This window comes from Heterodontus francisci, chromosome 22, assembly GCF_036365525.1.
Source record: "Heterodontus francisci isolate sHetFra1 chromosome 22, sHetFra1.hap1, whole genome shotgun sequence".
Taxonomy (NCBI): Eukaryota; Metazoa; Chordata; class Chondrichthyes; order Heterodontiformes; family Heterodontidae; genus Heterodontus; species Heterodontus francisci.
In genome coordinates, this window is record NC_090392.1 from 41,572,779 (window position 1) to 41,593,476 (window position 20,698).

General features: G+C 45.0%; 1 protein-coding gene across 1 annotated transcript in view; it reads right to left on the reverse strand.

The window, feature by feature from the left end:
- Positions 1–1,723: 1,723 nt before the first annotated feature.
- The window catches only part of LOC137381338 (suppressor of tumorigenicity 14 protein homolog), a 47,287-nt gene continuing 28,312 nt past the window's right edge, over positions 1,724–20,698 (reverse strand). Inside the window, exons 12-18 of the mRNA XM_068053760.1 lie at positions 17,317–17,424; positions 16,602–16,715; positions 15,974–16,099; positions 12,547–12,730; positions 7,211–7,482; positions 5,198–5,334; positions 1,724–3,513 (exon numbers count right to left, since the gene is read on the reverse strand). Coding sequence (XP_067909861.1) covers positions 3,352–3,513; positions 5,198–5,334; positions 7,211–7,482; positions 12,547–12,730; positions 15,974–16,099; positions 16,602–16,715; positions 17,317–17,424 — 1,103 coding nt within the window. The 3' untranslated portion in view covers positions 1,724–3,351. The remainder of the gene's footprint in view (positions 3,514–5,197; positions 5,335–7,210; positions 7,483–12,546; positions 12,731–15,973; positions 16,100–16,601; positions 16,716–17,316; positions 17,425–20,698) is intronic.

The following is a 20,698-nucleotide window of genomic DNA, read 5'->3' on the forward strand; positions in this document are numbered from 1 at the left end:
TTTAACCCCTAGCTGCTCATACTCCCTCAGGAGAACCTATTTCTTAGTCCTACCTATGCCATTCAGTACCTACATGGATCATGAAAGTGTGACCTTTTCCCTCCCACTCCAAGTTCCTTTCCATTTTTTTTTGAACTCTTGATTCAAAAACAGTAGGTTTGCTCACAGCCTCTCTCTGACTACTCCGCTCCTGCTGCTACTCCCAACTAGTTCGGTCTGGGCCTTGAGCTTTATCAAAGCGCTCCACTCCCTTACAGGTCTGTCCACCCCTGTTGCTGCTGCCAATTAACTCAGTCTGGGCCTCAAGCCTCATATTTTTCGCACTGGACCAGTGTCTGCAATCCCTTTTTTACTGCCCCTAGGATCCTCCTACCCTGCTGACTGACAGTCACACTCTCCCCTTTCTGCATTTATGTTTTCTGCTCAGGTGTGACTATGCCCTAGCATAACTATCCAGAAATTCTTGCCTCCACCTCTGATGTTTGCAACGTCTCTAACTCAGGCTGCAGCTCAACAACTGAGCCTAAGATGCTTAAGGCAGTCATTTCGATATGGCAATCTTGGACAGACTCGCTATCTCTCCCAGATACTGCAGTCCCCACACACTGCCTGTGATGCCTTTTCTAGTTATTAGTTATCTACTGCTATCTATAAATAAGTAATCTGTTCTTAACTTGTCCCATTTAGCACAGAGGAAATGCCACACTACATGAAGGAGTGTGTGCACATGGTGGTGATGAGACAAGAATGTATAGTGACCACTTGTTCAACGCTCCATGGAATCCCTTCTGTTGTTTCCCTCACTACCTGATGCTGGCTATTTCAAGCAGCTATGGCCTTCAGGACACAGCCGGTGCCAGTGCCTAGCCATTTTTGGTGATGGCGATTAAAGCCTTATCCATCCATAATACATCATGTGTTTGATCCTGTGCCTTGTGGTTTTATATCAATATTGAGGAATCCCAGGTTGTTGTCACGCTCAGGTATACTGCAGGACAATAGCCAGTTATTGTGATGGAAGAGTCTGCGGTATTGGTTAGTAGATGTGACAGAACTATATCAAATTGTGAGGACTTTGCAGCATCAACTGGGCTTATGTGTACAACTCCTGTCCTGAACCAATGCCTGGCTCCGTGTTGATAATTCCATTCAATATTATTGTAATTTGTAATAATTTTCTAAACCGAATGGCTTGCTAGACTACTTCAGAATGTGGGGCTGGAGTTAGGTGTAGGTCAGACTAGGGTTTTCTCCCTGAAGCACATTAGTGAACTGGCGTGTTAGTACAGCAGTGCACCACTTTTCTGTCTATTACCAGACCACAAATTACCCAATTTATTGAAATTGGTTTCATAAGTTACTATGGTGATAAACTCATCCTGAGTAGTTCAGCCAGTATTTAATGCAATGAGCTACTATACCCACACCCAATATATTACTTCACTGATATGTAATTACGTAGCTCCTGCATGTGAGGCAATGAGTTGGACCACAGAGATGTGCTCCATTACTGGAACAAGGGTTGGGGTATCAGTTCATCATCTGCTTCCAGTTACAGTGATGGAGACATTGGATAGGTGAAGGTACAAATCATGTCCTAAGGATCAATAGGTTTGATTATAGCTATGCTCAGTGATGTTATCCCCCAAGAACATCCAAGTAAATAATGCTGTGTGAATGGGAACGATCAGACATGACAATGGAACCAGTCACAAACACCAAATAAGACAAAACACTCAATTGTTCTGTTTATTTTAGGTAGAACATTTTGAATATAAAAACAGTGCAGAGCACGAACCTGTATCAGTAAAAATGTTGGCTCTCTATTGTGAAGTCAGATAGCAGGATTTAAAATAGTGGGCATGTTGTATCAGGAAGGCACTTTTATTTTTCTGATCCACATCTTTCACATAGACCCACAAAGATTGCCCAAAGCCGGTCAAGGGGCTGACTGAGCCAGGCTGCTAAACCAAGTATCTCTTTTACAACTCAGCTCAATGGCTGAGTCTGATTTATTTTCAAGTGGCCATTTTTGCTTCAACAACCAGACCACAGTCCCTGCCAATCCTACTTTGGACACCTGGGCCTTGTTGGCGAACCAAACTTGCACACTGGAAACACCCACTAACCTGAAACATTATCAGTACTTATTCTGGAATCTTCCTTCAGTGTTTTCTGTCTGAAGTCAAAGGTCAGAGAAGCAAATTGCAGCTCAAGGCCTGACTGACCTCAGCTCTCTGAGTAGGCACCAAAGAGGCCCAACCACAGTAGGGAGAGGTTGCAAGGAGACAGAAAGGGGGTCTGCTTTGCACATTTCAGCCTTGGGACGTGGACAAGCCTCAAAGTGCAAAGGAGCTGAAGGTTTGACCAGAATGAGTGATTCTTTAGCTAACGTGTGACAACAGTGACAGTGAGGTCAGCCTCAGTTACTCCCTTATAGTTGGCATTTCAGCCAACCTAGCAGAACAGAGTTAGAAAACCTTTCATCACATCATACATGGGTCACAGAATGAACGTACGCAGTCTATTGCTATTTGGTAAAACTCTTTGCGCGTCACCGAGAGGGCCCAGTGCCCTTTAATGGGCATTGCATTTAATCCTGAGAAATAATTCTGGCTCCCAGCAGGCTTCTGAATAAGTGTAGCACGCACAATCTAAAGTAAATACATATTACAAACAAGTGGAAAACGTTAGCACACCAGAGGATCAGTTATTATTTTACAAAGTGAACTGATGAGATTACAAGGTACATGTGGCACTACACCCCATTCCCAATGCTGTCTGCCCGCCCATCTGTCCAACCCCCCCACCCCAGTGTTCAACCAAATCCACCCAGCACATCCACCCCCTACTCCCCCACTTCCACATCAAAGTCCTTTCATTGGACCAAACCTCCCCAGCGCAGTCCGCCCGTCCCAGCCACCCCCTTCCCCCACCAGCCCCACAGTGCAATTCACCCATCGACCAACACACTCCAGCGCAGTCCATCCAATCAACTTACAGAGGGAGCTATGCAAGGTGGGGGAGGGAGAGCGAGAGCACTCTGGAATGTCCCAGCTCAATGTACTTATTGCCTATATGCCCATTACACACTCAGAGCATTTATTGGTTCATGATAAGTAGCCAAACATCCCACAGAACATCTTCATTCATGGATTGTCTTCATGGAATTTTATACATTATCTACAAGTTGGGAAAGAGCCTCAGTACCAGAAATCACATGGTACAGGTGAAAGTGAAAGTGTGCTCCTAACTTCAGGTCTCTGTGGTGGATCAATTCATCTGATACACCCAGGGCAGAGTAAGAATCTGGAAAATCAGCCACGTGGCCAGGGTAACACTCAGCACACACTAAACTCCAGAGTGTCTCGTGATCCACTGCCGATACTTTGCAGCCCTGGTATAGACCCCTGGTTTATTCCTTCTCGCACACCCATCTCCCCAGCTGACAATTCCGGCTAAGAACACCTTTCCATTCTTCTCCACACTGGACATGGGGCCTCCAGAGTCACCCTGAAAACACACAGTGAAACCATTAGCATCATGGACCAGTTCTGAGTACAGACTTGGTTACCAGAGCTCAAACCGAACAAATCCACTTCTACAGCTTAGGATTCCCAGAACGTGGTGTTAAACTATTCTTCTCCAGAGCTTCATTCTGCTCAGTTCAAAAAAGGGTCAATTGATCCCAGGATATGGGCAGATGCGACCAGACTTCCACAAAGTTCCTGTTTTCCGGGTACTAACCGACAGCAACCGATCCCAACAGGCCTGGGTAACATGTTGCAGAGCGAGTGAACCAAACTCAAATACCCCACACACCATCCTCATAGACCCTGATAGCCCCAAACTGCCCTCCCCCACTCCCACCCCCACTTGCAGTTGCCTCCCACTTGCAGATCCCAACACCCTCCCCCATTTGCAGACCCCACCACCTGATCCCCACTCTCGTACTCTGACCCCTCCCCAATTCACAGATCCCCACCTCCAATCCTCACTCACATAACCAACACCCCTCCCACTCATAGACCCTGACCCCTCCCCCACTGGTAAACTCCAACCCCCTCTCCCACTCCCCGCCTCCACTTTCAGTGTCCACCTCCAATACTCACTCATATACCCTGACCCCACTTGCAGACCCCAACACCCTCCCCCACTTGCAGACCCCTGCCCCTCTCTCAGTTCAGCTCTGGAAGTGATGAAAAGGAAGATGCAAGAAATGGCGAGGACCAAGTAAATGGCATGCACGCCCGACGGAAATCTCCCCATATGAGCACGTGTGCCACCAGCAGGGTGAAGAAGCCCCACTCCTACCAGGTGGAGGATCCACTGCTACCAGAAATCTACTGATCCACAAACTACCCTTCCGGTACCTGGTCTATGAGATCATGCAGGACTCCAACACCGAGCTGCGCTTCCATAGCTCCCCCAGCCATCACGGCCCTGCAGGGGGCCAGTGAGGCTTATCTGCTGGGGCTCTTCGAGGGCATCAAACTGTGCACCATCCATGCCAAGTCGGTCACCCTCATGCCCAAGGACATTCACCTGGCCTGGTGCATCCATGGGGAGTGAGCCTGAACTTAACCCACCAGCAGCAACAAAAACACTGATCAGTGGTGACTCGCCGACACCCTGACCTATGCTGCATGGATTAGTTACACGGGATGAAAACTCAAATCTGGGCGAGAATCTCCAGCTACAGGATCCTAAACATGAGATTCTGATTGCTGGATTTTAATAAAGTTTTAAAAAGTGATTGAATGATAAAGGAGAAGGGAGTAATTGTGCATTCAATTGTTTAAAGGGAGCATTGGAAACAAAATTAATGGTTGTGCAGATTAATTGCTTGCATATTACAACAATCAAATAACGGGCGTGGATGGGCTGTGGGAGCTTGAGACACTGAAAACTGATCGTTCAGCTCTCTCTACATTCACGTTGAAGGGTTGCAACGTGCCCACTCTCAGCCTTTCACTAAACTGCTTCGAACAGGAAATTTTACTAATTAATGGCATTGCCTTCAATGAGGGAAATTTCTGTGGTGGAATCAGCATCTGTGAGAGACCGAGACTAAGGGGGTTCACCATAGTCAGTCAGTGCGGGTACTGGTACAGCCTGGGAGAGGATGGGACTGGATACACCCCCATCACCCCGCATGTATGAAACAGATTGTCGGAGTGCTGCGAGGTTACCTTACCTGACAGGCATCGATGCCTCCGCTCAGATATCCAGCACACAACATGCGGGAGGTCACAACGCTGCTCAGCAGCGTATTGCAGACCTGTCTCTTTACGATTCGTAACTCTGCTTTTTGCAAGACTTTGGCATCAGCACCTGCAGAAGGAAGAGGAGAGAGAGGGCATTACACATCACTCTCCCTGACTAACTCATTAGTAATAATGCAACAGAGGCTTTGCCACTTAAGTCAAGGTCACAGCAACAGCAAAGCATGTAGGAAGATACCTTCTGTATCCAGTGATATCAGCCTGCTCCATGAACTCGTCAGTTCCCTTTTTAAATGCTTACACCCACTGCATGAGCTGACAACTTATTACAAAGATCTGTGACCCTCTGGCAAAAGGAAAACTTCCACCATCCTTTTTTTAAAATTCATTCATGGGATGTGGGCGTCACTGGCAATGCCAGCATTTATTGCCCACCCTAATTGCCCTTGAGAAGGTGGAGGTGAGCTGCCTTCTTGAACCGCTGCAGTCCATGTGAGGCAGGTACACCCACAGTGCTGTTAGGGAGGGAGTTCCAGGATTTTGACCCAGTGACAGTGAAGGAACAGCGATATAGTTCCAAGTCAGGATGGTGTGTGACTTGGAGGGGAACTTGCAGGTGCTGATGTTCCCATGCATCTGCTGCTCTTGTCCTTCGAGATGGTAGAGATCGTGGGTTTGGAAGGTGCTGTCTCTGGAGCCTTGGTGCGTTGCTGCAGTGCATCTTGTCGATGGTACACACTGCTGCCACTGTGCGTCGGTGGTGGAGGCAGTGAATGTTTGTGGATGGGGTGCCAATCAAGCGGGCTGCTTTGTTCTGGATGGTGTCGAGTTTCTTGAGTGTTGTTGGAGCTGCACCCATCCAGGCAAGTGGAGAGTATTCCATCACACTCCTGACTTGTGCCTTGTAGATGGTGGACAGGCTTTGGGGAGTCAGGAGGCGAGTTACTCGCCGCAGGATTCCTAGCCTCTGACCTGCTTTTGTAGCCACAGTATTTATATGGCTACTCCAGTTCAGTTTCTGGTCAATGGTAGCCCCGAGGATGTTGATAGTGGGGGATTCAGCGATGGTAATGCCATTGAATGTCAAGGGGAGATGGTTAGATTCCAACCTATCCAGCAGCATAACACCTCAATCGGCATTCTCCACCCTTCAGATTGTTGATTGTTTTAACTCTTAATGTCATTCCAAGCCCTCAAGATATCTGTCGTAGCTCTGATATTTCAGTAGCATGATTGACATACTATAGAATACCACAGAAGGAGGCCATTTAACCCATCGGGTCCATGCTAGCTTTTCCAAAGAGCAATTCAGATCGTCCCACTGCCAGGCTCTTTCCCCATGTCCCTGCTTGTTGCTTTCAAATATTTATCCAATTCCATTATAAAAGCTACTACTAAATCTATTTACATCACCCTATCAGGAATAAATGAAGGTGGTCAGTAATATGGTGGATAGGGAGGTCTATGGATGTTATCACTGGACTTCCGGAAGACATTCAATAAAGGTTCTGCACAAGAGATCATTAGGAAAAATGGGAGTGCATAGATTTGGAGGTAACCTCATGATATGGGTTAGCAACTGTTTGGAGATAGGAAACTGAGGAGGATAAAGAGTTTATTCTCTGATTGGCAGATGTCACAAGTGGTATTCCCCAGGAATAAGTTCTGGACGTCAACTTTTCACTATTTAATCCTTCAGCCAAGTCATTGATAGAGGCCAACAGAAGCTGGCCTTGAGCAAGGGCCAGCAGCTTCAGAAAAGCCGGCAATGAAAATAGAGAGGAAAATCAAAAAGAAAGAAGAAATAAAAAAAATTATCTCTGCAGAATGTTTCTGAAGTCAAGAGTCTGGGCTTCAGAACTCCAGCTTGGTGTGTGCATGTTTGTGCAAGGGCTGCTGCTGTAAATGTTTTTGTTATACAATGCAGTTCCCCACAAAAAAAATAGCATCAGAATGAAGTGTTGCAAGTTCGTCGCTTCACTCACCATCTTCCTTCAGTTTCCCCCAGCCTGTGATCCAGGTACTTTTGCCCACTGGGAAGTTGTGTGTCGCATCTGGGAGACAGATAGGCTGAATGACGCTGGTAAATGTTACAGGACTAGCCAACTCCAACAGGGCAATGTCATTATCGAATGTCTGTTGATTGTAAGACTCATGAACAATGATCTGTTTGATGTCCCTCTTCACCACTCGGTTATTCAACTCCAGTTGGACGTGAAGCCCAAGGTATGCAAGCCAGACATTAGGGTCGGAATATCTAAAATAAAAAAATGCGGAGAGATAGGTGAGTAAGGGAGGTAAAGGTGGTGGTGCCAAGGCAGATGGTGGTGTTGCCGTGGCTGTAACAGCTGAAGCAGAGTGGAGCAGAGGAACCTGATGTGCAGATACACAGGTCAGTAATGGTGGCAGCTAAAATATATACAATCATATCAATGGTAAATAGAATCTTTGGATTTGTACCTAAAGGCACCAAAAACGGCAACAGTGAGGTGTGATTAAAGTGTATTTTTTAGCTGTACATAATTGCCCTGAAATGTAAGCGTTTTTTGGATTTGCTCTCAGGATGTGAACCATCCATGCAAGGCTGCATTTATTGTCCATCCCTTAGTTGTCGAGTACTTTTAATAACTCAGCTTTTTTTAAAAACACTGATGCACTGCAAATAGTCTCAGACTGGCTGTCAGTAAAGGGCTCCACAATGCAAACTGATTTTTTGGCCCATCGAGTCTGTGCTGGCTCTTTTGAAAAGTAATCCAGTTAGTCCCACTCTTCAGCTCTTTTCCCATATCCCTGCAATTATTTCTTTCAAGTATTTCTCCAATTCCCTTTTAAAAGCTACTATTGAATCTATTTCCACCACCCTGTCAGGCACTGCATTCCATATCCTAGCCACTTGTGGCATAAAGAGATTATTCCTCATGTCACCATTGTTTCTTCTGCCAGTCACTTGACATCAATGCCCTCTGGTCATTGACCTTTCAGTCACTGGAAAAACTTTGTTTTCATAGAATGGTTACAACACAGGAGGCCATTCAGCCCATCATATCCATGCTGGCTCTCTGTGAGGCGCGAATCCCACTGTTCACCATAGCCCTGCAAGTCTTTTTTCTTCAGGTAATTATCCAATTCCCTTTTGAAAGCCACAATTGAATCTGCTTCCACCACACTCTCAGGCAGTGCATTCCAGATCCTAACTACTCACTTTGTAAAAAAAGTTTTTTCTCATGTTGCCTCTGGTTCTTTTGCCAATCACCTTACATCAGTGTCCTCTAGTTCTCGACCCTTTTGCCAATGGGAACAGTTTCTCCCTATCTACTCTGCCCAGATCCCTCATGATTTTGAACACCTCTATCAAATCTCCTCTCAACTTTCTTTTCTCTAAGGAGCGCAACCCAGCTTCCCCAAACTATCCTTGTAACTGAAGTCCCTCATCTGCAGAACCATTCTCGTAAATCTTTTCTGCACCCTCTTCAACGCCTTCACATCCTTCCTAAAAAGTGTGCTGCCCAGAATTGGACACAATATTCCAGTTGAGGCCAAATCAGTATTTTATTTATCTAAATCATCCATGATTTTAAACCTCTCTCACAAATCTCCTCTTGGCCTCTCTGCTCTAAGCTTCTCCAATTTATCCATAACTGTAACCCCTCATTCCTGGAACTATTCTAGTAAATCTTTTCTGTACCCTCTTCAAAGCCTTCCCATCCTTAAAATGTGGTGCCCAGAACTAAACAATACTATACCTTGGGCCAAACCAGTGCTTTATATTGGTTTCCAATAACTTCCTGGCTTTTGTACTCTAGCCTTTATTTATAAAGCCCAGGATCCCTTATGCTTTAATAACTGCTTGGTTAACCTGTCCTGCCACCTTCAACGATTTGTGCACAATCACCCCTAGGCATATATAAAGGGCCAATTAGGTTCTAAAAAGGGGGTATATGCATGTAGTCAGAGGGCATGGCTGAGGTATCAGATGAGTGCTTTGCATCTTTTTTTTAACCAAGGAAGAAGATACTGAAGTCATGGTAAAAGAGGAAGTAGCTGAGATACTGGATAGGCTAACAATTGATAAAGAGAAGGCATTAGAAAGGTTGGCTGTATTTAAAGTTGCAAAGTCGCCAGGACCAGATGGGATGCATCCGAGGATACTGAAGGAAGTAAGGCTGGAAATTGTGGAGGTACTGGCAATCTTCCAATTTTCCTTCGATATGGTGTGGTGCCAGACGACTGGAGAACTGCAAATGTTAAACCTTATTCAAAAAAGGTTTCACAGATAAACCCAGCAACTATAAACCAGGCAGTTTAACTTCAATGGTGGGAAACAACAATCCGGGACAAAATTAACATGCACTTGGACAAGTGTGGATTAATTAAGGAAAGCCAGCTTGGATTTGTTAAAGGGAAATCATGTTTAATTAACTTGATTTTTTTGATGAGATATCAGAGAGGGTTGATGGGGGTAGTGTGGTGGATGTGGTATGTACAGACTTCCAAAGGGAATTTTCCACATAATAGACTTGTCAGCAAAGCTGTAGAATCAGAGATTAGTTGCAGCGCAGAAGGAGGTCATTCTGCCTGTCGTGTTTATTCCTCTCTTAAGAGCTGCGCAGCTAGTCCCACTCCCCTGTCTCTTTCCCTGTAACCCTGCAAATTTTTTCTATTCAGATAATTATCTAATTCCCTTTTTGAAAACCATGACTGAATCAGCCTCCACCACACACTCAGGCAGTGCATTCCAGATCCTAATCACTCACTGCATGAAAATGTATTTCCTCGTGTAGCCTTTGCTTCTTTTGCCATTCACCTTAAATTGGTGTGCTCTGGTTCTTGACCCTTCTGCCAACGTGAACATTTTCTCCCTATCTACTCTTTTCCGAGTTGAAACCCATGGAATAAAAGGGACAGTGGCAGCATGGATTTGAAGTTGGCTGGGTGACAGGAAACAGAGAGTAGTAGTTAATCATTGTTTTTAATACTAGAGGAAGGTATACAGTGGGGTTCCTCAGGAGTCTACCAGGACCATTTCTTTTCTTGATCTATATTAATGACCTAGACTTGGGGGTACATGGCATAATTTCAAAATTTTCAGATGAAACCAAACTTGGACGTATTGTGAACTGTAAGGAAGAGAGTGATAGACCAAGAGGGCATAGACAGGCTGGTGGAATGGTCACACATGTTGTAGATGAAATTTAATGCAGAGAAGTGTGAAGTAAAGTTTTGGTAGGAAGAACGAGGAAAGGCAATATTAAGCAAAGGGTACAATTCTAACGGGGGTACAGGAACATGGGGTTACATGTTCGCTAATCGTTAAAGGTGGCAAGATAGTTTTTTTTTATTGGTTTCATGGGATGTGGGCGTGCCTGGCCAGGCTAGCATTTATTGCCCATCCCGAATTGCCCTTGAGAAGGTGGTGGTGATTGTCTTCTTGAACCACTGCAGTCCATGTGGGGTAGGTACACCCACAGTGCTATTAGGAAGGGAGTTCCAGGATTTTGACTCAGCAAGAGTGAAGGAACGGCGATTATAGTTCCAAGTCAGGATGGTGTGTGGCTTGGAGGGGAACTTGCAGGTGGTGATGTTCCCATGCATCTGCTGCCCTTGTCCTTCTAGGTGGCAGAGGTCGGAGGTTTGGAAGATGCTGTCTAAGGAGCCTTGGTGTGTTGCTGCAGTGTATCCTGTAGATGGAGTGAATGTTTGTGGATGGGGTGCCTATCAAGTGGGATGCTTTGATCTGGATGGTATCGAGCTTCTTGAATGTTGTTGGAGCTGCACCCATCCAGGCAAGTAAAGAGTATTCCATCACACTCCTGACTTGTGCCTTGTAAATGGTGGACAGTATTTGGGGAGTCAGGAGGTAAATTATTTGCCATAGGATTCCTAGCCTCTGACCTGCTCTTGTAGCCGCGGTATTTATATGGCTACTCCAGTTCACTTTCTGGTGTTGATGTTGGGAGGTTGATAGTGGGAGATTCAACGGTCATAGTGCCGTTGAATGTTAAGGGGAGATGGTTAGATTCTCTCTTGTTGGCACTTGTATGGCGCAAATGTTACTTGCCACTTATCAGCCCAAGTCTGGATATTGTCCAGGTCTTGCTGCATTTCTACATGGACTGCTTCAGTATCGGAGGAGTTGCGAATTGTGCTGAACATTGTGCAATTATCAAGGTTGAGAAAATGGTTAAAAAGGCATATGGGATCCTGGGCTTTATAAATAGAGGCATAGAATACAATAGCTTGGAAGTAATGATGAACCTTTATAAAACACTGGTTTAGTCTCAACTGGAGTATTGTCTCCAATTCTGGGCATCACACTTTAGGAAGGATGTGAAGGCATTAGAGAGGGTGCAGAAAAGTTTACAAGAAGGGTTCCAGAGATGAGGGACTTCAGTTGTGAGGATAGTTTGGAGAAGCTGGGGTTGTTCTTGGTTGAGAGGTGATTTGATCGAAGTGTTCAAATTCATGAGGGGTTTGGCAGAGTAGATAGGGAGAAACTGTTCCCATTGGCAGAAGGGCTGAGAACCAGAGGACACTGATTTAAGGTGATTGGCAGAAGAACCAAAGTCGCCATGAGGAAAAACTCTTCTATGCAGCAAGCACTGCACTGCCCGAGTTATCATATTGTGGGATCTTGCTGTGCGTAAATTGCCTGCATTACAACAATGAGGCAGAAACAGATGGAGAGAAAAAAAGGAGAATGAGAAACAGCTGGAGGTTGACAGGTTAAACATGGGGTGGGGGGGGGGGGTGGTGCGGTAGGGAGAGAGAGAGAGAGAGAGAGAGAGAAACAGCTGGAAATGACAGGGAATTAGATTAGCACCTGAAGAAAAAAAATACTGAGCTACGGGGGAAGGGCAGGGGAGTGGGACTAGCAGAGCTGTGCTTGCAGAGAGCCGGCACAGACATGACAAGCTGAATGAGCTCCTTCTGTGCTGTAACCATTCTAATATTCTTTGAGAGCTTACTCTGTCCTTGCATCTACTTGAAAATTGTACCATTTAGCATATATTGCCTCTCCTCATTCATCAAACCAAAATGTGTGAGCTCACACTGTTCTGCATTGAGTTTCATTTGCTATGTGTCTGCCCATTCTACCAGCCTATTTACATCCTCTTGAAGTTTATTAATATCTTCCTCTCTGGTTAAAGTTTTGTCTCACCTACAAAATTCAAAATTGTACCCTGTACTCCCGCGCTCTCCATCCCCCCATCGCATCCGGAGATGAGAAAGGCCAAATTCAAAGCGCAGAACTCTCAGTGCAGCATTCCCCACACTGGAGGAGAATTTCTCTGAGTTTACAACCTGTCAGCTGAGCACTGACCTGGTGCTAGGTGTATCCTGGAAACAGTGTGCCGCTGACACAAGCCAACTGTTGGAGATCACTGATGCCCCGCAGGTGTTTCCACTCTTCTTCAAATGGAGGCTGACCTGCCAGGGCCATTCACCAATCTCCGCATCCACACCTCCCACGATTCGAGAATGTTTGTATGGCCGAGATCCGCAACCTGCAAACATACCAGTAATCTGAGTTAGAGCAGTCGGAGCTCAGAGCTTATCCACCCCTCCTCAAACCCCATCACAAAACCAGATTACAAGCCCCTTCCCCAGCTCCTGTTGATCCTGTCAGAGTTCTAAGAATTCGGACGTGACTAGTCAGGAACATAGAGCAGGAACTGTGAATTTCACATTCAATTTGAGGGAGAGAAGGGCGAATCCAAGGCTAGTGTTTTAAACTTAAATAAGGGCAATTATGAGGGCATGAAGGCAGAGCTGGCTAAAATAAACTGGAAAATTAGGTTAAAGGATAGGTCGGTAGAGATGCAGTGGCAGACATTTAAGGAGATATTTCAGAATACGCAGAAAAGAGACATTCCAGTGAGAAAGAAAGACTCTAAGGGAAGGATGCTCCCTCCGTGTCTAACTAAGGAAGTTAAAAATAGCATCAAATTAAAAGAAACAGCATATAATTCCACAAAGATAAGAAGCTGGTCAGCGATTAAGTAGAATATAAAGAACAGCAAACAATGACTAAAAGATTAATAAGGAGGGAGAAATTAGACTACAAGAGACAGCTAGCTAGAAATATAAAAACAGATAGTAAGAGCTTCTACAGGTATTTGAAAAGGAAAAGAGTAAGTAAAGTGAGCGTTGGTCCTCTAGAGTGAGTCTGGGGAGTTAATAATGGAAAATAAGGAAATGGCAGAGGAATTGAACAGATTTTTTGCATCTGTCTTCACTGCAGAGGATACAAATAACATCCCAGAAATAACTGTGAATCAGGAGATGAAAGGGAGGGAGGAACTTAAAACAATTACAATCACCAGGGAAAGGGAACTGAGAAAATTATTAGAATTAAAAGCTGACAAGTCCCCAGGTCCTGATGGACTTCACCCTCGGGTCTTAAAAGAAGTGGTGCTGAGATTGTGCATGCTTTGGTTTTAATGTTCCAAAATTCCCTAGGTACAGATTGGGAAATAGCAAATGTGACTCCTCTATTCAAGAAAGGAGGGAGACAGAAAGCAGGAAACTACAGGCCAGTTAGGTTAACGTGTGTCATTGGGAAAATGCTGAAATCTATTATTAAGGAGGTTACAACTGGGCACTTAGAAAATCTCAATGCAATCAGGCAGAATCAACATAATGTTATGAAAGGGAAATCATATTTGACTGATTTATTGGAGTTCTTTGAGGAAGTAACAAACAACATGGATAAAGGGGAACCTGTGGATGTGCTATACTTAGATTTCCAGGAAGCATTTGACAAGGTGCCACATCAATGGTTACTAAGCAAAATAAGAGCTCATGGCTTGGGGTAACATATTAGCATGGATAGAGGATTGGTTAGCGAACAGGAAAGAGCGGGTAGGTATAAATGGGTAATTTTTGTGTTGGCAAGATGTGTCGAGTGGAGTGCCACAGGGATTAGTGCTGGGACCTCAACTATTTACAATTTGTATCAATGACTTGGATGAAGGGACCGAAGGTATGGTTGCTAAATTCGCTGATGACACAAAGATAGGTAGGAAAGTAAGTTGTGAAGAGGACATAATGAGTCTGCAAAGGGATATAGATAGGTTAAATGAGTGGGCAAAAATTTGGCAACTGGAGTATAATGTGGGAAAATGTGAACTTATCCTCTTTGGCAGGAAAAACAGTAAAGCAGCATATTATTTAAATGGAGAGAGACTGCAGAACTGAGGTATGGACGGATGATACATGAATCACAAAAGGTTGGTATGCTGATACAGCAAGTGATTAGGAAGGCAAATGGAATGTTGTCATTTATTGCAAGGGGAATGGTATATAAAGTAGAGATGTTCTGCTGTAGTTGTATGGAGTATTGGTGAGACCACATCTGGAGTACTGTGTACAGTTCTGGTCTCCTTATTTAAGAAAGGATATAAATGCTTTAGAGGCAGTTCAGAGAAGATTCACTCGCCTGATGCCTGGGATGAGAGGGTTATCATATGAAGAAAGGTTGGTCAAGTTGGGTCTGTATCCATTGGAGTTTAGAAGAATGAGAGGTGATCTAATTGAAACATAAGATCCTGAGGGGATTTGACAGGGTGGATGCTGAGAGGATGTTTCCCCTTGTGGGAGAGACTAGAACTAGGAGCCACAGTTTAAGAATAAGGCGTCGCCCATTTAGGACAGAGATGAGGAGAATTTTTTTTCTCAGAGGATCACGAGTCTTTGGAACTCTCTTCCTCACAGACTGGAGGAGGCAGGGTCATTGAATATTTATAAGGCTGAGGTAGATAAATTCTTGACCAACAAGAGAATCAAAGGGTATCGAGGGTCGGGAGAAAGTGGAGTTGAGGCCACAATCAGATCAGCCATGATCTTATTAAATGGCAGAGCAGACTCGAAGGGGCCGATTGGCCTACCCTTGCTCCTAATTCGTATGTTTGTATCACTCACCCTCCCACTCATCGTGAAAATGAGCAAAACCAAACAACTCAAGAAGAGGCCTGAGGTACGGTGAGGACCTAACTTGGGGGCTGCGTCCGTTACCATTTATGTCGTCAATGTTCGTTCACTTCAACACTTATGCTCTTGGAGTAAATTAAACAGCTTAAAAAAGCAAAATTACTGGTATTTAGATTTTCAACAGACATTCCAGACCATCACTTGCAAAAATGTTACCTTGATACTGTACCCCATCCAACTCCCACCCTTTCACACACACACTGTACCCCATCCAACTCCCACCCTTTCACACACACACTGTACCCCTTCCAACTCCCCACCCTTTCATACATACAGTACCCCATCCAACTTCCCATCCTTTCCCAAACACACTGTACCCCATCCAACTCCCCACCCTTTCACACACACACTGTACCCCATCCAACTCCCCACCCTTTCATACATACAGTACCCCATCCAACTTCCCATCCTTTCCCAAACACACTGTACCCCATCCAACTCCCCACCCTTTCACACACACACTGTACCCCATCCAACTCCCCACCCTTTTACTGACAGATCTCATATGGGTCACAGGCCAAGTATAGATTCCCAGTGGTGTTCCCGCCCTCATCAGGCAACGGTGGAAGGGGATGATGGCCACCACACCTCTCCCCACCCCCAGTGGAGAGGGGCTGTGTCTCCCCTTCCCCTGCCTGCCAAGGTTAAGAGCGATGGTAGCCCTCCACCCTGTGGAGGACAGAAGGATTTAGTTAAACCAACAATAATTAGGAACACAGAAAGCCAATTGATTGAGATACAACACAATGAACACTTACTGCAATTCTGCTCATCTGAACCGTCAGCACAATCCTGCGTTCCATCACACTCTGGATTCTTCTTTTGGATGCAGAGATCATTCTTGCATTTGTAGGTATAAGCTGTGCAGGGCACAGAGGTCACCTCTACAAAGAGGAAACAAACAGTCCCTCAGTCAGCCTGCAAAGCAGCTCATAACTCAATGTTTCCTCAACAATAACCCCAAAAATTCTTTTAAAAACTTGCAAGGTAAAGGAATAAAACAATGGTCAGTATCTAACACACCCAGGGCAGGTACAGCACGGTTAGATACACAGTAAAGCTTCCTCTACACTGTCCCCATCAAACAGTCCCAGGGCAAATACAGCACAGGTTAGAGTAAATCACCCTCTACACTGTCCCCAAAAAAGACACTCTCCCTCTCTTTCCGCCTTTAAGGCATTCCTCTTTGACCAAGCTTTTAGTCAGCTGACCTAATATCTTCTCCAGTGGTTTGCTGTCATATTTTGTTTTATAATACTCTTGTAGAGTGCTTTGTGACGCTTTATTATGTTAAAGGCACTATATAAAATAAGTTGTTGTTGTGAGTGCAGCATGGGTTAGATACAGAGTAATTTCCAAGAGTAAGATAGGGATCCAGCTGCTTACCACTCTTGCAGTCCTTCTCATCACTTTGATCTCCGCACTCGTCCACCAGATTGCACTTCTGTTCCTCAGGTATACACTTTCCATTCTCGCATGACATCTCCTCAGCATCACACTCTGAAATATACAGGAAATGTCAGACATAAAGTTACTCCATCAGTCTTCCTTCCTCAATTACACAGAGCCCTGTGGAGATTGGAGGGCTGGGGGAGGGGCTGTGCCTACCGGTGAGAAGAATGCTTGCACTGGGGACAGCAGGTGTGTGCCGGTGCAAGAGGTGATGGGGTGCGAGTTATGAAGGAGGAGGGGCGAGGTGGGCGCAACAGTGCCCTGGTTGTTGGGGGGGGGGGCACAAGGGGGTGCAAGACTGCAAGGAGAAGAGGGAGAGCAAGAGCACGGGTGGGGGGATGGGAGAGAGAGCAAGTGCGCTTGTGGGGGGCGTAGGTGGGGGAGGAGAGAGCAGGAGCACCGGGGCGGGGAGGGGAGTGGCAGGGCGGGTGGTGAAGGGAGAGAGAGCAAGAACGCTGGGAAGGTGGGTGGGGATAGAGAAAGAGCAAGAGCGCCCGGATGAGAGAGAGAGCAAGAGAGAGAGGGCACCAGGGGGAGAGAGAGTGCATGGAGTGGGGGGGGGGGGGGGGGGAAAGAGAGTGGGGAAGAGAGGAACAGATAAAGGAGCCATTGTAGCTAATAATAATGATGGAGTTAGTGAGGTACATACGACAATTTGTCTCATCACTGTTATCACCACAGTCGTTGACACCATCGCACACCCAGAACTTGGATTTACACAGCCCTGTACCACATCTGAACTGGTCATCCTTACAGTCTGTGAGGGAGAGAGAACAATCATTAACACAGCACCATGAACACCCAACCACGCCTAGGAAGCCATCATCCTTTTCCTACCCAAGGACTGACTCCCTCTGGATCCATCATCCTCCTTCAGCCCTGGGACTCTCCTCAATCTGGAGGGCTCCCAAGACCTTCTCCCCAAGCTCAGGGTCCCCTCACACATCCTCACTCTCCAAGGGATCTCTCCCCAATCCTTATTAAAGGAGAACAGGTATATGCCATTCAGCCTCTCAGACTTGCTTCTTCATTCAATTGGGTCATGGCTGATCTGCATTTACCCATCTTTGTACTGTATCCAACAAAGAGCCATCAATTTCAGTCTTGAGAGCTCCAACTGTCCCCCAGCTTTCTGAAGGATAGACTTCCACGTTTCTACTACCCAATGTCTGAATAAATACTTCCTGACATCATCCCTGAATGGACCAGCTCTCATTTTAAGATTACGCCCCCTTGTTCCCAATTTCTGTCTGAGGAATTAGTTTCTCCATTTCCACCCTATTGAATTCATTTAACATTTTACACATCTCAAACAAATAAACCTCAAGGGAACAAACCTAGTCTGTGCAGCGTGTCCTCAGAATTTAACCCTCCAACCTCCAAGGCTAATATATCTTCCTGAGATGCAGTGCCTTGAACTCAATGCAGTACTCCAGATGGGATCTGAAGCATCATTTGTCTTGCTTTGATAAATCGAAGACTGCTGACAGACTATAAGCCTTAGTGATTTTTTGTACCTGTACACTAGCATTTAGCAATGTATACATGGATACCTAAATCCCTTTGCTCCTCTACAGTTACTGCTCACACCATTCAGAAAATATTCCACTTCTCCTTTCTTAGATTCAAAGTAAACAATCTCGCACTCGGATCTGCCAATCACACAAACACACTCTCACCTGTCTGTCCGGTACAATTGTTACAAACACACTCACACCACTCTATCCGGTACGAGCACACTCACATCTGTCCAGTACGGTCGATATAAACACACTCACCCGTCTGTCCGGTACAGTCGGTACAAACACACTCACCCCTGTCTGTCCGGTACAGTCAGTACAAACACACTTACCCCTGTCTGTTCGGTACAGTCGGTATAAACACACTCACACCTGTCCGTCCGGTGCAATCAGTACAAACACACTCACACCTGTCTGTCAGGTACAATCGGTACAAACAGAATCTCACACTCCTGTGAAACATGTTAAAGGTGCCATGTAAATGCCAGTTACTCTTGTAGTAAAGTCAGTGATATTTCACTGCATCTTAAAAACCACACCCAACTCTGGTTTGTGAGCAATGGGAGTATTTGACACTAATCCAGTTTTCAATGGTGAATCTCACCAGTGACCCTCCACAGCCTCTGTAGCTTTGAAGGTACCGTTAGTGAAAAATTACTTGTACTTAGAACTAGAATAAGGATCATCCAGAGCATAAAAACTGGCTTTGCAAAGTTGATGAATTCATGGCTGAACATATCTTGTGTTATCAAGAATTTTCCATTAAATATGAAGGAAAAAGAGCTTTTGTGTTGTATGAAGAATGTGCGACACCAAGATGTGGTGAAAAATGGATAACATATTCCTTTTTTTTTACAAAAAGAACCCACTTCACAAAAATCTAGTACGAGCAGCAGAAATAGAGCAATACCATGGCTTGATTCACCATTTAAGTTATTTCAATCAGGAGTGTGAGAATAAATTGCTTCTGAAGTTTCAGCAAGGTTCAAAAAACGCAAAGAAAAATTTTGTGGATGCACAAAAGCAACTGGCATCACTGAGAATGTTTTTGTTTCCAAATCGCAGGAACTTTTAGTTAATGATCTTCAGTTAGCACATATTTTCTCAGTTGGAATAGGTGCCTCAAATAAGGGAATTAAGTTCTTTGCTGTAGCCGTTTGTTAATTTTATGGATGGAAGGGATTAAACATGTCTTACTTGAAGGTCATCATGCTAACAATGAGACAAGTGCTGCACACCTTTCAGGAGCGAATGGCCTACATATAAACTGCACTTCATCCAGTATAGCTGATAATGTCACTGTCAATTTATAGCTAAGTTCACCAGATGCTGAAGCCACTAGACAACAAAATAATTCAGATTGGATGACATTACCACATTATTCATAACTGTGCTTAATGCTTTGAGTTTTGATATGGAATATCTTACTGCGGAAGCATATAGCAAGTTCTCTCCCTCCACTAAAAGGACAGTCTCAAGTGCAGACTGTGAAAAGATTTTCAGCTTACTGACTTGTTCATGAGACTATCTCCTGCTCCTTGACAATTTCCCTTCCTGGTCCCTATCTAGCTGATATTAACCGTTCTCTTTCATCAGGTTTTCCTCTTCTTTAAATCTGCTGTGATCACTTTTCTCAAAAAAAAAAACCCTTGACCTCAACATCCTTGCAAACTACCCCATCCCCCAAATCTCTAACCTCCATTTCCTCTCCAAAGTTCTTGAATGGGTTGTCACCTTCCAAATCATGCCCACCTTCCTAGGACCCAATGTTTGAATTCCTCCAATCAGGTTTCCACCCCTGCCACAGTACCAAAACGGCTCTTACCAAAGTCACAAATAACAATCTATGTGATAAAAGTAAACTTCTCCTCCTCGTCCTTCTTGACCTGTCTGCAGCCTTTGTCATGGTTGACCACACCCTCCTCCTCCAACACCTCTTCACTGTCATCCAGCTGGGTAGGACTGCTCTCAACTGGTTCCATTTTTAGCTATCTAATCATAGCCAGAGAATCAGCTGCAATGGCTTCTCTTCCTGCACCGTTACCTCTAGTGTCCCCTAAGGATCTATACTTGACCCCCTATTTCTCATCTACATGCTGCTTCTCGGCGACATCATCCAAAAACACAATGTTGATTTTCACATAACATCTAGCTGTACATCACCACCACCTCACTTGACTGCTCCACTATTGCTAAATGATCAGACTGCCTGTCCGACATTCAGTACTGAATGAGCAGAAATTTCTTCCAATTAAAGATCTATTGTCTTCAGTCCCCAAGACAAACTCCATTCCGTAGCAACCAACTCCATCGCTCTCCTGGCAACCGTCTGAGGCCAAACCAGATTGTTTGCAACTTGGTGTCATATTTGACTCCAAGATGAGCTTACCACATATCCGCACCATCACCAAGACTGCCTATTTCCACTTCCATAACATTGCCCAACTTCACCCCTGCCTCAGCTCATCTGTTGATGAAACCCTCATTCATGCCTTTGTTACCTCTCGATTT